Here is a 15,242-nt window from a genome sequence, read left to right on the forward strand (position 1 = left end):
TCTTCAAGGAACCGCAGGTTAAGAACACCTGGGAAAGTAAAGCCATCCACCGCCCTTCCCTTGGTTTTGCTTGCTGTCTTTTTCAGATGATGAAACAATGTGACTCGTCCCCCATTCTGACCTACTTAGTGGCTACTTGTAATTGATTCATCTCAAGTTGCTGGTGTCATTTTTTTCTCTTTCCATTTAAGTTGACTTGTTCCTTTTTTTTTTTTTTTTTTTTTTGCGGTATGCGGGCCTCTCACTGTTGTGGCCTCTCCCGCTGCGGAGCACAGGCTCCGGACGCACAGGCTCAGCAGCCATGGCTCACAGGCCCAGCCGCATGTGGGATCTTCCCGGACCGGGGCATGAACCCGTGTCCCCTGCATCGGCAGGCGGACTCTCAACCATTGCGCCACCAGGGAAGCCCGACTTGTTCCATTTTTATCGCTGAATTTCTTATTTTGAACTACATTTTCTGTTCTTTTACAGTTAGTTGGGGTATACATCTTAAATGTACTTAAGACACATTTACCATTTCATCATCCACCTTTGATGATCCCACAACTGGGATTAGAGGGTGTTTAATCTATTATATACTCTCGTAGCTCACTGTTTCCTTTAACTGTTACAGAAGTGTTCTGAACAACTCTGTGACTATAAAACACGTAATTCTGAAGGGAAATTGTTCATTGCTCTCTCTACTCTTCTTCCTCCTGCTCCCACCCCCCAGGTTTCTTCTAAGAATAAAGTTGGGATTTTTGTTTGTTCTTCTGCCTTCATTTATAAATAAATCCTCTTTTTCTCTCTAACTGTAGTGTGACATGGCCACCGGTTGTGACAGACAGAGAGACCAAGAAGTTAATTTTAAAGAACTGAGAGCAACAAAAATGAAACCTGAGCTACTGAGTGGACATATCCCCGCTGGCCACATCCCGAAACCAATCGTGATGCCAGACTATGTGGCGTGAGTATCTACCTAAGTCCTTCTTCAAGGTAAAAATAGAGAGGTTCCATTTGGGTTTTCTCTTTTCTGTTTGTCTACAAGTTAATACTCTGCTTAAAGTCAATTATATTTGAACAGTTGTTTGTTTCCTGGGAGGTAGTATATTGAATTGAAGGTACAGTATGGTCGTTGAGGAATAAGCTAATAAGCTGATTTCCTATTCCTCTTGTTTTAGTGAAAAAGTTATCACTTCGGTTTATTTTTTTCTTCCAGTTTTATTGAGATATAATTGACCTATAGCAGTGTATAAGTTTGAAATGTACAGCATAATGATTTGACTTACATGCATCCAGAAATGATTATCACAGTAGGTTTAGTGACCATCCATCATCTCATATAGATAAAAAATTAAAGAAATAGAAAAAAATTTTTTTCCTTGTGATGAGAACTCTTAGGATTTACTCTCTTAACTTTCATATGTAACATACAGCAGTGTTAAATTATATTTATCATGTTGTACATTACATCGCTAATACTTATTTATCTTATAACTGGAAGTTTATAGGTTTTGACTACCTTCATCCAATTCCCTCTCCCCCTACTTCCTCCCCCCGCCTCTGGTAACCACACATCTAATCTCTTTTTCTATGAGTTTGCCTGTTTGTTTTTGAAGTATAATTGACCTACAGCACTGTTGGTTCCTGGTGCACAACATAGTGAAATGTATATTTCTATACATTTCAAAATCATCCCCAGGATAACTCTGGTTATTATCTGTCACCGTACAAAGATATTACATAGTTATTGACTGTATTCCCCATACTGTACACGTTGTACCTGTGACTCATTTATTTTGCATCTGAAAGTTTTTACCTCTTAATCTCCCTCACCTATTGCTTCACTTCCCCCACCCCCCACCCCTCTGGCAACCACCTGTTTGTTCTCTGTACCTATGAGTCTGTTTCTGTTTGGTTATGTTTGTTCAGTTATTTTGTTTTCTAGATTCCACATGTAAGTGAAATCATACAGTATTTGTCTTTCTCTGTTTGACTTATTTCAGCAAGCATGATACCCTCTAGGTCCATCCATGTTGTTGCAAATGGCAAGATTTCATTCCTTTTTTTTTTTTTTACTTTTTATTTTGTATTGGAGTATAGCCGATTAACAATGTTGTGATAGTTTCAGGTGCACAGCAAAGGGACGCAGCCATACATATGCATGTATCCGTTCTCCCCCAAACTCCCCTCCCATCCAGCCTGCCACATAACATTCATTCTCTTTTATGGCTCAGTAATACTCCTTTCAAACATTCTGTGTCTTTTGATTGGAGCATTTAGTCCATTTACATTTAAAATAATTATTCATAGGTGTGTACATATTGCCATTTTGTTAATTGTTTGGGAGTTGTTTTTATGGTTCTTTTTTGTTCCTTTCTTCTTCTTTTGCTCTCTTCCCTTATGATTTGATGACTATCATTAGTGTTATGTTTGGATTTCTCGCTCTTTTTTGTGTGTGTATCTATTATAGATTTTTTTTTTAATATTTATTTATTTGGCCACACCGGGTCTTAGTTGCGGCATGTGGTATCTTCATTGTGGCATGCGGGATCTTTAGTTGCCACATGAACTCTTAGTTGCGGTATGCATGTGGGATCTAGTTCCATGACCAGAGATTGAACCTGGGCCTCCTGCATTGGGAGTGTGGAGTCTTAGCCACTGGACCACCAGAGAAGTCCCATCTATTACAGATTTTTGGTTTGGGTTACCATGAGGTTTATACATAGCAAACTGTATATATATATGTATCTATCTGTGATTATTTTAAGTTGCTGATCTCTTAAGTTTGAACACATTTTAACAACCCTATATTTTTGCTCTCCATCCCCAGCGTTTACTGTTTTTGACATCAAATTTTACATCTTTTTGTTTTGTGTCTCCCTTAACTACTTATTGGGGATATAGATGACTTTATGACTTGTGTCTTTTAACCTTCCTACTAGCTTTATAACAGGGCTGATTTACTACCTTTACTGTATATTTGCCTTTGCCAATAAGATTTTTCCTTTTGTAATTTTCAGATTTCTAGCTGTGGCCTTTTCTTTTCTACTTAGAGAAGTTCCTTTAACATTTCTTGTAAAGCTGGTTTGGTGGTACTGACTCTTTTATCTTTTTCTTGTCTGTAAGACTTTTGATCTCTCCAACAAGTCTGAACAAAAGCCTTGTCAGGTAGAGCAGGGGTCCCCAACCCCAGGGCCGCGGACCGGTACCAGTCCCTGTTAGGAACCGGGCCGCACAGCAGGAGGTGAGGGGTAGGCAAGTGACGAAGCTTCATCTGCGGCTCCGCATCGCTCCCCATCACTCTCATTACCACCTGACCCATCCCACACCCCCACCCCGTCCATGGAAAAACTGTCTTCCATGAAACTGGTGCCTAGAGGCAAAAAGGGTGGGGACCCCTGAGGTAGAGTATTCTTGGTTGTAGGTGTTTCCTTATCATCACTTTCAATATATTACGTCACTTCTTTCTGGCATGCAGAGTTTCTACGGAAAAGTCATGGGATAGCCTTATGCCAGTTCCCTTGTAGTAAATTGTTGCTTTTCCCTTCCTGCCCAGGTTAAGGAAGTTTTCAGCTATTATGTCTCCAAATATGTTCTCTGCCCCTTTCTCTCTCTGTTCGCCTTCTGGGACCCCTATAATGTGAATGTTAGTATGCATGATGTTGTCCCAGAGTTCTCTTAAACTGTTCTCATTTTTTTTTTCTTTTCTTTTTTCTGTTCCGCTTGAGTCATTTCCACTGCTCTGTCTTCCAGTTAGCTGACCCACTGCTCTGTATCATCAAATCTACTGTTGATTCCTTTTAGTATATTTTTCATTTTAGTTACTGTATTCTTCAGCTCTGCTTAATATGTCTTTTTATTTTTTCACTCTTTGTTTAAAACTTTTAACTTCTCACTCTGTTCATCCATTCTTCTCCCAAGTTCTTTGAACGTCTTTACAAGTATTATTGGGTAGTTTGCCTATTTCCACTTTACTTGGTTTTTCTGGAGTTTTATCGTGTTGCTTCACTTGGAACATAATTGCCTGTAGCCTAATTTTGCCTAATTTGCTGTTTTATTTCTGTGTGTTTGGTAGGTTGGTTTTGTTTCTCGACCTTGGAGAAGTGGCCTTTTGTAGAAGACGTCCTGTGTGTCCCAGCAGCGCACTCCCTTCTGGTCACCAGGGCTATATGCTCTAAGGGTGTCCCCTAGGGCTGCGTGGGTCCTTCTGTTGTGGCAGGCTGACTACTGTGGGTGGTCTGATGGGCATGGCCAGCCCCCAGTCCTGTTGGTTGCCAGGCCCTGCCTTGTGTGGAGGCTACCAGCCACTGGTGGGTGGAGTTGGGTCGTAAGGTTGCTGTCTATGGAGTCCTGAGGGGTCCCAGGGCTAGTGCTGGTCCATGGATGGGCAGAGCTGGTTTCCAGGGTTGGTGGTTGCAGGCCTGGGGATCCCATATCTAGTGTCAGCCTGCTTGAGTGAGACCGGTTCCTGACATGGCTAGCTGTGTGGGGTCCAGGTGTCTCAAAGCTGGTGTCAGATCCCAGGGCAGCTGGCTTAGGGGCCCAGAGTGTCTCAGTGCTGACGTTGGCCTTCTGGTGGGTGTGCTGGCGTCTGGGGGTCCCGTGACTTCAGCCTGCTGGTAGACAGGGCTGGGACCCAGGGGATCCTGGGGCTAGTACCAGCCCGCTGGTCGATGGGGCCAGGTCCTGGGGTCCTGGAGCTAGTGCTGGCCCACTGGTGGGCAGAGCTGGGTCCTGGGGTCTCTGGCTGCAGGGCCCAGGCATCCCAGAGCTGGTGTTGGTCCTCTGGTGGATGGGATCCTGGCCCCATCCACCAGGGGGATCAGGGGATCTTAAGACAGCTGGCCTCTTGGTGGGTGGCACTGTGTCCCCACCTGGCTAGCTGCTTGGCCTGAGGCATCCCAGTACTGGTGCTGACAGGCTGGTGGGCAGGGCCCAGTCCCTTTGCCAGCAAGCTAGAGGGAGGATTACCAAATGGCGCCTGCCAGCACCAGTGTCCTCGTGGTAGAATGAGCTCCCCAACATAGCTACTGTCAGTGTCTGTGTCTCCAGGGTGAGCTCCAGTGGCCTCCTGCCTCTGCAGGAGGCTCTCCAGGATCAGCAGGTGGGTCTGACCCAGGCTCCTTTCAGATCACTGCTTCTGCTTTGGGTCCTGGAGCGTGTGAGATTTTGTGTGCGCCCTGTAAGGATGGAGTCTCTATTTCCCACAGCCCTCAGAGTCCCGAAAGTCAGCCCTGATGACCTTCAAAACCAAACATTCTCGGGGCTTGTCTTCCCAATGCTGGGGAGCCCAGTGTGGGGCTTAGACACCTCATTGGGGAGACCCTCTGCACTTGCAATTATCCTCCCATTTGTGGGTCACCCACCCAAGGGTATGGGTCTTGACTATACCATGTCTCTACCCTCCTATCCATCTGGTGGTGCCTACTTTATATCTTTAATTGTAGAAGATATCTTCTGCTAGTCGTCCAGTCTTTCTCATCAGTAGTTGCTCTGTAGATAGTTGTAACTTGGGCATGCCCGTGGGAGGAGGTGGGCTCAGGGTCTTCCTCCTCTGCCATCTTGGCCACACCTCAACTTTGGTTTATTTTTTTTCCTCAGGAAATACCCTATGATTCAGACGGATGATGAACGAGAACGCTATAAAGCTGTGTTCCAGGACCAGTTTTCAGAGTACAAAGAGCTCTCTGCAGAAGTTCAAGCCGTCTTGAAGAAGTTTGATGAGCTGGATGCAGTGATGAGCAGATTGCCGCATCGTTCAGAAAACCAGCAGGTGAGTGCCTGCAGCTGCTGGCGAGGAGTTCTGATGGCGGAAGGATGAACTCTGACTTCGTCTGAAGTGGAGAGAAGGCATAACCATCTGCATCTGCTGTCTAGGAAGCTCACTGGCAGGGTGACAGTTCAAAATATATAATTTAATGTCTTTTGCCTTCAATTATTAAACAGTATTTTATTTTCTTACTTAAGTAAAGTATAAATTTGCCTAACATACATACCGGGTCAATCAGGCTCCCAAAGGAGACAGATAGCACACTCTAAGGTAATTTGAGGTAATTTGAGGAAGGTTTATTCACAAATGGTGGACGTGGGTGTAGAGGAGCTGCCAGTGGCCATGCATTCTCCAGGGTAAGTCACAGCCAAGCAGTTAGCACCCCAAGCCCAGAGAGCACAGTGGGTAGGGACGGAGAGTGGATCTGAGGCTGCATACATGAGCTACAGGGCTCATGCTTCAGACCAATAACCGTGATTATGGCAGAGAGGAAAACGAGGGTGGAGATGGCAGTCATAGGGGACTGAAGTGTTTTCTCTAATGTTCTGTCTTTTTTTTTCTTCACATTTTAATATCTGGGAAATCAGGATGCCCTCATAATCAATGGCATTTTTTACCTGACATATATTTTTTCATTGAGAAATAATTCGCATACCATAAAATTCACTGCTTTTAAGTGTACAATTCAGTGGGTTTTAGTATTTTCACAAAGGGGTATAACCGTTACCACTGTAATTCCAGAACATTTTCATCACCCCTCAAGAAATAACCCATACCCATTAGCACTTTTTCCCCATTTCCCCTCTCTCCAACCACTGACAACTACTAATGTACTTTCTCTCTGTATGGGTAAATGCAGTGATATAATATGTGGCCTCATGTCTGGCTTCTTTTGCTTAGCATCATGTTTTCAAGGTTCATCTATGTGTCAAGAATCAATATTTCATTAATTTTTGTGGTGAAATAATAATATTCCATTGTATGAATATACCACATTTTTTAATCCATTTATCAGATGATGGACAGTGGGTTGTTTCCACTTTTTTTTTGTTTGTTTCCACTTTTTGGCTATTATAAATAATGCTGCTATGAACATTTGTGTGTAATATCCTATCCTTTTTAAAGAGAATGTATTCATCTAATCTGTTTGTGTAATTGAAATTTTAAAAACATACAGCATTTTTTAGTAAATGTCAAATGTATGTATATATAATATATACACACATTTTTTATATAGATAGATAGATAGATTCTTCTCCTGAGACCTGCATTAGTTGGGCATCTTTGTTTTGACCAGACCTTTAAGTGTACATTTAAATGAGTTGTAATTCCAAGTCCTCTAAGCCAAATGTCTAGAGTAGTGACATTTTCCCAGTCTTGGAGTGATGGAAGGGTGTTGGCTAAGAGATGCCAGTACCAGGAAGCAGGAGAAATCCAGCACATACTGCAGGTTCAGGGTCAGTTAGTTCCATTTGGAGAACAGGCAAGGTGCACACGTCCAAGAAGGGTGACCAAGTTTAGATGCCCTCAAAGGAGTGCAGGAAAGAAGGAGCAGGCACCAAGCGTCGGGATCACCGCAGGTTGGGAAGAGCAAGCTGGTTAACAGACATAACGCTGAGAAACCTGAGCGTGACGTGTGGCCTTTGAGCCCAGGCCCAGAGGCGTCGGGTGTGTAGGCTGTGTATGCGTGGGCAAGGGCTCAGGCTGTGGTGTGCGATTGGGGGTGGGAGGGTCCTGCTTACAGCAGGTGCTGAGAAACTGAGTCCTCCCACAGTCCTCCCACACAATCTCACAATAGTCATTTCCTTTGGTTTTCAGCATGGCTTGGCAAGTAAGTAGCCAAATGACAGCCAAATGTAGTGAGTCTCGGTGTCTCCTCCAGGCCTTATCTAAAGTGGAGATATCAAGTGTATCACAAAAATGAACTTCTTCACAGGCTGAGCTTTGCGGTGGGCAAGAGTCTGCCGGCAAGGCTCACTCGTCCCCTAGCGCATCCCCAGGGAAGTGTCTCTGTGCCCAGCGGGCCTGCTGGGGGCATGGGTTCTCACACACACCTGCTCATGCACCCGTGAAAAATTAAACCATCACATGACTTTTCTAAGCCCATCCAATAGGAGTTTTGCTCAAAATAATCTCTCCGGTCCTCACCCTCCTAATTCAGTCTCTGACTGACTCTAGGATAGATTTTTACAGCTCTCATCTCTGCTTGCGTCTCCAGCACAGCACCCCTGCCCCCAGGCAGCTAGTTCAGTCCCAGGCCAGGACCTGTTAATGTAGATGACAACTGAATAACCAGGTTCATCTCACTGATGGCAAGCAGTCAAAACACAAACAATACTCATGATCTTAGTATGTGAAAAACATTGAAGAGTTAAAATATATTGGGAAAAGGATGTGGATTTGTGATGGACAATGTTCTCAGGGGAAGCTTTTAGAACATAATTATTACATTTTATTTTGTATTTATTAGGTGTACAGTGCTTCGCAATCTCCAAAGCATAGGTTTACCTGGATAAATGAGGGCATTGCTCTAGTAACCTATTTCCTTTGGATAGACTATTCAACCCTTTAACAAATTTCATATCTATTATTAAACTTAGAATAAAGTTGGAAGGAGCCTCATATTAGCTATTTTCAAAAGTTGAATAGTGTCAACTTGCCAAAGGGGATGAAAATGCTACCTAATTATAGCTAATGTGGTTATTATGTGCCAAGCACTTTAGAAGGATCATTTCAAATAAATGAACCTTCTCACAACACTATGAGACAATTATGGTTATTATTCCCATTTTACTGATAAGGAAACCAAGCCTTACGGTAAAGAGCTTGCCCAAGTCACACCGCCGGCAAGCAGTGGCACTGGAACTCGGTCCAGGTTTTACACGAGCAGGGGCCTCGCCCTACTGTTCATCCCTGGATCTCAGGGCCTGGCAAAGAGTAAGCCCTCAAATATTTATCCAGTGAGTTGAATTTGTTCGTGTATGAATATTTTCATTATAGTCTTAGGTAAAAATTGTTTTCTGTTCTTATGCCCACTGTACTCTTGAGACATTCTTGAGATATGATGTGAGTAACTGCAAGTATTTTCGTTCACATATACAGTATATTATTTTTAGGAACATGAGAGAATTTCAAGAGTCCATGAAGAGTTTAAGAAAAAAAGGAATGTGAGTAAAACCATTTTCTTCTTTAAAGTGTATTCTTATCCAGGTACAGTGGTGACTTTAGATTCTTGCAGCTAAAGTAGTTCTTTTTTTGTATTTCTTAAGATGCTACTTGTTAGGGACCATGGGTGGCTGCTGGGTGCCTTTTTTTTTTTTAATTTACCTTTTGGCTGCGTTGGGTGTTCGTTGCTCTGCGCGCAGGCTTCCTCTAGTTGCAGCGAGTGGGGTCTACTCTTCGTTGCAGTGCACGGGCTTCTCATTGTGGTGGCTTTTCTTATTGCAGAGTGCAGGCTTCAGTAGTTGCAGCACACGGGCTCAGTAGTTATGACACGTGGGCCCTAGAGCACACAGGTTTCAGTAGTTACAGCGTGTGGGCTAAGTAGTTGTGGCGCACAGGCTTAGTTGCTCTGCGGCATGTGGGATCTTCCCGGACCAGGGCCGAACCCATGTCCTCTGCACTGACAGGCAGATTCTTAAACACTGAGCCACCAGGGAAGCCCCTGGGTGCCTTTTCTTCTCGTCTCTGTCCTGAATACATTCTGCTGTGTCCTGATTTAGGAACCCAGGGAAATGAGCACCCATATAGAGCTCTTCACCCACATTTCATTCACAAAGATTAAGTTCTTTTACAGGTTTCTAATTCCATCCTCAACTTAATTGCACAAATTAGTAGGGGATGGAGGGAGCTTTTATTAATCCATTAATTACTTTTTAATGTATTTTAATACTCAAGAGCGCCTCAGCTCTCTACTTCGACTCAATTTCGCGTGAACCAAAAGCTTCTAAAAAATAAAATCCACTGAAAAAAATGTAGAGAGCTTACCTGTTATTCTTGTTAGGCAGATTTTGAAATCTGCCGCAGGAAAATCTGCTATGAAAGGTCATTTTCTGGGTGATAATGTGTGTTTCTGTGTTTTTTGCTCAGGAAGCCAGAGGCTGAGATAATAGCTATGTTTCTTTTCTAGGATCCTACATTTCTGGAAAAAAAAGAACGCTGTGATTATCTGAAGAATAAACTTTCTCACATAAAGCAAAGGATTCAAGAATATGATAAAGTAATGAATTGGGATGTACAGGGTTATTCTTAAAACTTATTTGAAACCACTTTTTTATATCAAGCTTCATATTTATTTACTGTCTTTTTTTATGCTCGTCTCTGTGATAGAGAAGCAGATGCCTCCTGAATCAGCTTGTAGTTGGTTTAGCTGGTATGTCAAGTTAAAACAGTATGTGATTGCATTTCAGACATTTCAAAACAAATTCAAATTTACTAAGGGCCTTTACTAAGAGTGGAAGAAATTCTGGATTCATCTGTGTACAATTTATATTTATCTTGTTAAAATTGATTTAAGCATTGTGTCCTTGTGGTTGATGATCAAGTGGAGTGTCAATTCTGGTGCTGCTTTTTCCTTTCTTACTTAGGCCAGTTCCTGGGATTCTTTTAGGACAAATTTCTCTTCCTAGCCAAAGATGTCATTTCTGCCCTTGAAAGGGGTTTGAATTCACCATTTGAAGCCTTATGATCTTGGGCGAGTTGTTTAATCTGCCTGTGCCTATTTCCTCATCTGTAAAATGGGGCTCATCATAGGACCTACCTCCTAGGGTTGTTACGAGGATTAAATGAGTCAATATTCGTAAAGCACTTAGAGCCTGGCACATTTGTAAGCACTGCATTAGTGTTTGTGAACTATATAGACGTGTTTGTGGAATGAATAAACTACATAGAATAAGTCTCAAGGAAAGGACCTTAAAGAGCAAGTCCAGCCAGCTAACCCAAGGCCATGGCCTTATGACTTTCTTTTTTGTGTGCTGTAAATAAATCTTACACACGTCGCCTTAAGCAGATGCTTCCCTGTGGCCCTGTGCCTACTGGGGTCCAGTGCAGCCTTATCTTTAATAGCATCACCGTGCACATCTCTCAACGTCCCCACAGCCCAGCCCTTCCTGTAAACCTCGAATACAAGGATTGTGTGAATATTGTTGCCATTTCTGTCCTGTTTAGATGTCCATCCTAAGGCCCCATGATGTTGCATCTGCTTAGAATCTCCCTTTGATTTATTGGAATGCTTCATTGCCCCAAGAATTATCTTGGCTTTGAGGCTTTATTCATGAGAAATGTTTTATTTTTATTAATGTGAACAAGAGACTGCTTTAAAAATGTTTTAAAAAATCATTGTTATTGGTTCCCTATTCAGCAGCGTCTATCTTGTAGATAATTTCCCAGGTGTAGAAATACAATTTCTGCTTCATATAGTTGCCATTCAAACAATTAATACTGGAGGAATTTTCGAAGTGATGAAACCAAAGAAAAGAATGTGGAAAAGCGAAGGCGGACCAAGTATTGGATACTGAATAAACTTCCTACTTCTTCTTTGTCAATGATATCTTATTTAGTGTATATTGTTACTATTTTCAATCCATGGTTCTCAGACTATGCTTAGGGTGCTGAGAGTCTTAAGAGGTGATACTGTGGAAAGTGTGAGGCTAGGCTCCCTCTGGACCGCCCCCCAAACTAGAACAGCTGCACATTCTGTTTTACATATTGGGACCCCATGTTAACATTTTGCATAAGAAGAGCACCCATGCTTTAATAAAAAAAGAAAGATGAGGGGCTTCCCTGGTGGCGCAGTGGTTGAGAGTCCACCTGCCGATGCAGGGGACACGGGTTCTTGCCCCGGTCCGGGAAGATCCCACATGCCGCGGTGCGGCTGGGCCCGTGAGCCATGGCCGCTGAGCCTGTGCGTCCGGAGCCTGTGCTCCACAACGGGAGAGGCCACAACAGTGAGAGGCCCGCATACCGCAAAAAAAAAAAAAAGAAAGAAAGAAAGAAAGATGAAATAATACCAACTTGATGAACTGTAAAGAGATTAATATTGAAATGAAGTGTTAAGGAAATTTGACTTTGTGAAACTTTATTTTACTACAGTTGTAAATGTTAATCTTTGAAGACCAATGTTGTAATGCTGATTTTTACAGTTTTTATGTGAATACCTAGGCATATTAAAATTTCAGTCACCTGTTGTTTTGTGTGTATCCTTTATTGTTTACTTTTCTGGCGTTCCTGAGTTGACTGGGCATATTCTCCATTATCAGAAAATAAACCGGAAAGTCATTGAAAACTTGTAGATCATGATGCTCAGGTGACTATTTCCTCCTCCCCCATTATTTGCAAGAATTCAAAGTTAAGGCCACTGTTGGTTTCCTCGGGCTGCCTGCCTTAACCAAGTACCACAAGCTTAAAACAACAGAAATGTATTGTCTCACAGTTCTGCAGGCTTGAAGTCTGAAATCAAGGTGTCAGCAGGGCCAACCTCCCTTGAAGCCTGTAGGGGAATCCTTCCCAGCTTCTGGTGGTTCGGGCTGGCAGTCTTCGACATTCCTTAGCTTGTATACATATCGCCCCAATCCTCTGTCTTCATGTGGCCTTCTCCCTGTGCCTCTGTCTTAACAAGGCTATGTTCTTATAAGGACACCAGTCATATTGGATCAGGGACCCACCCTCTCTAGTATGACCTCACCTTAACTAATTACACCTGCAAAGACCCTATGTCCAAATAATGTCACATTCTGAGGTCCCAGAGGTTAGGACTTCAACCCATCTTCTTTGGAGAGGACACAGTTCAACCCATAACAGCCACCTTTAGCAAGTTGTGAGATTCAGCAAAAGATAGTTCCCTGTACATTTTTTTTCTCACCTGACTTTTAACATGTATTCTATTTTGAAACTTAATATGAGAAGATATCAGCATATCTAAAACTTGAAAAGAGAAAAGTATATATCCTTCACTCATTCATTTGTCAGTTATGTGCCAAATGCTTTCATTGGCCAGATGTTCTAGCACTGAAGATATGGTAGTCAGTAAAACAGGTAGAGACCCTGAGGTTACTGTCTAACAGGAGGATCTGAATGAGAAGATACAGGATTGGTGATGAAGTATGCATTTTTCTTATGTGCTTTTCTATAAATGGTTTGTGTAGAGACCCTGATACTGAGATGCACCAATGTTCAAAAGATAGACAATATAGGAAAAATCTATAATTTTTTCTGACTCAATTTTTTTAAAAAAACAAAAATTTTTTGAAGAAAAATACTGAATAGATACAAAAGCATAGAAAATGGAAGTCCTGCCACCCTGGTGATATATACTGTTCGGAGCATATACTTCCAGTCTTTTTATTTTTTTATTTTTATTTTATTTTATTTTATGTATTTGTTTATTTTTGACTGCGTTGGGTCTTCATTGCAGCACACGGGCTTTCTCTAGTTGCGGCGAGCAGGAGCTACTCTTCGTTGCGGTGTGCGGGCTTCTCATTGCGGTGGCTTCTCTTGTTGCGGAGCACGGGCTCTAGGCGCACGGGCTCAGTAGTTGTGGCTCACGGGCTTAGTTGCTCAGCTGCATGTAGGATCGTCCTGGAACAGGGCTCGAACCTGTGTCCCCTGCATTGGCAGGCAGATTCTTAACCACTGCGCCACCAGGGAAGTCCCTTCCAGTCTTTTTATAATACATGTAATCAGTTTTAAATGGTCTACTTTAATACCATAAGTGTTTTCAAAGAAGAGTATCTGGGAGGCTGCACCAGCATGTGGTAGAGCGGCTCTCCTACATTAGACAAGCCAGGCTTAGAAGGAAGGTAGGAGGAGCCCAGCAGAAGGGCAAGGTGGACTTCAAGCTCACCACAACAAAGACTCCTTTATTTCCTGTGTGATCTTGAACCTAAGTATCAGCCTCCTTATCTGTGACGGGATAATATTACTACCTGATGAAACTTATCAAAATTAAATGGAATAATGTTTGTAAAGTATCAGGAAGATGCTTGCTCGATTAGTGGTGGCTAGATATTCAATTCAAACTGTACTTTTCACTAAGTTAGATAATGAATTGGCTGTTTTAAAGGTAAAATATCAAAATGACTTTGATAATAATAAAGGGCTGTTTTTGAAAGTGTGTAGGTAATGCATTTATTGCAGAAAAATTTAGAAAATGAACTCTTCCTAGCTCACACAAATAAAATTGCCCATAATTCTGCCCTTGGAGATAGTCGCTGTTAACATTTGAGATCATATCCTTCCATTCTCATCTTACACAGGTATGTATTTGTATAAGCATATTATATACAGAAAGTTTTGGTATTTACAAAATGAGTATTATATAGTACGTTGTGTTTTGTGTTTTAATTAATAAAACTAGACTAATTTTTCTGAATTTATAGTTTTCATGTTTTCTATTTATTTCATTTTAATGCAGTTATATTATCATTGTTTTAGTTACTGATGTTCATGTTGTATGGCGGAAAAAGCAAGGAATGGGAGTTAGGTCTAGATTCAAGCTGTGTGGCCTCAGGTGCCTAAGTCACTTAACTCCTTTGAGCAATGGGATTAGATGAGGTAAAAGTACCTAAGGTGGGAACTTCCCTGGCCCTCCAGTGGTTAAGACTCCGAGCTTCCAGTGCTTCAGTCCCTGGTGGGGGAACTAAGATCCCACAGGCGTGTGGCACAGCAAAACAAACAAAAATTACCTGAAATTTCATAAACCATAAATCTCTGAAAAATCCTTACATTTATTTATATTTTTGTTCTGATAATGTTATCAATAAGAAATTTTCTTTAGTTCATTATTAATAACTTGATAATAATAAATATAATAAAATATAATATAAAACAGCATATTTATAAAATAAAATATAATAAAAATAGCATATTTACTATATAATCAGGGCTTCTTCGGAGGTCTGTATATTCTGGTACAGCCAGAATGGCCTTGATGCGTACAAAGAATATTTCCATTTCAGCTGATTGACTTGGAAGCCACAGCATGTGCCAGTGTGAAAGGAGCAAAGAGCAGGCCACTGGGGAACGGGAGGAATTTTCCAATTAATGGAGTACAGATTTGGCCCCTTCCTTTCTTCTTTATAAAGTAGAAAAAAGGCCCCCAGATATAAGAACTTCATCACGCACCCCACTTCCAGGTATGTTTTTTTTTTTTTTCCTTCGGTACGCGGGCCTCTCACTGTTGTGGCCTCTCCCGTTGCGGAGCACAGGCTCCGGACGCGCAGGCCCAGCGGCCATGGCTCACGGGCCCGACCGCTCCGCGGCATGTGGGATCTTCCCGGACCAGGGCGCGAACCTGTGTCCCCTGCATCGGCAGGCGGACTCTCAACCACTGTGCCACCAGGGAAGCCCCAGGTATGTATTTCATGACAATTCTGTTTGCCTCGTAATTTGTTTAATGAATAACCCTACCACTTAACTGCTTTGGAGAAACTAAAGTTATTGCAAGATATTAGACCCATAATAGGCGTTTATCAAGACCATTTGAATTGTAAGC

General features: G+C 42.2%; 1 protein-coding gene across 3 annotated transcripts in view; it reads left to right on the top strand.

Moving 5' to 3' along the window:
* Window positions 1–11,937, top strand: part of MARVELD2 (MARVEL domain containing 2) — a 28,446-nt gene extending 16,509 nt beyond the window's left edge. For all 3 annotated transcript variants that reach the window (XM_082652622.1, XM_082652621.1, XM_082652623.1), the window contains 4 exons: window positions 798–946; window positions 5,584–5,755; window positions 8,869–8,919; window positions 9,882–11,937. In XM_082652622.1, the coding sequence (XP_082508748.1) occupies window positions 798–946; window positions 5,584–5,755; window positions 8,869–8,919; window positions 9,882–10,004 (495 nt within the window). In that variant the 3' untranslated portion in view covers window positions 10,005–11,937. The remainder of the gene's footprint in view (window positions 1–797; window positions 947–5,583; window positions 5,756–8,868; window positions 8,920–9,881) is intronic.
* The last annotated feature ends 3,305 nt before the right edge of the window (window positions 11,938–15,242 follow it).

The sequence above is a fragment of the Grampus griseus genome, assembly GCF_964374135.1.
Source record: "Grampus griseus genome assembly, chromosome: 3".
Lineage (NCBI taxonomy): Eukaryota > Metazoa > Chordata > Mammalia > Artiodactyla > Delphinidae > Grampus > Grampus griseus.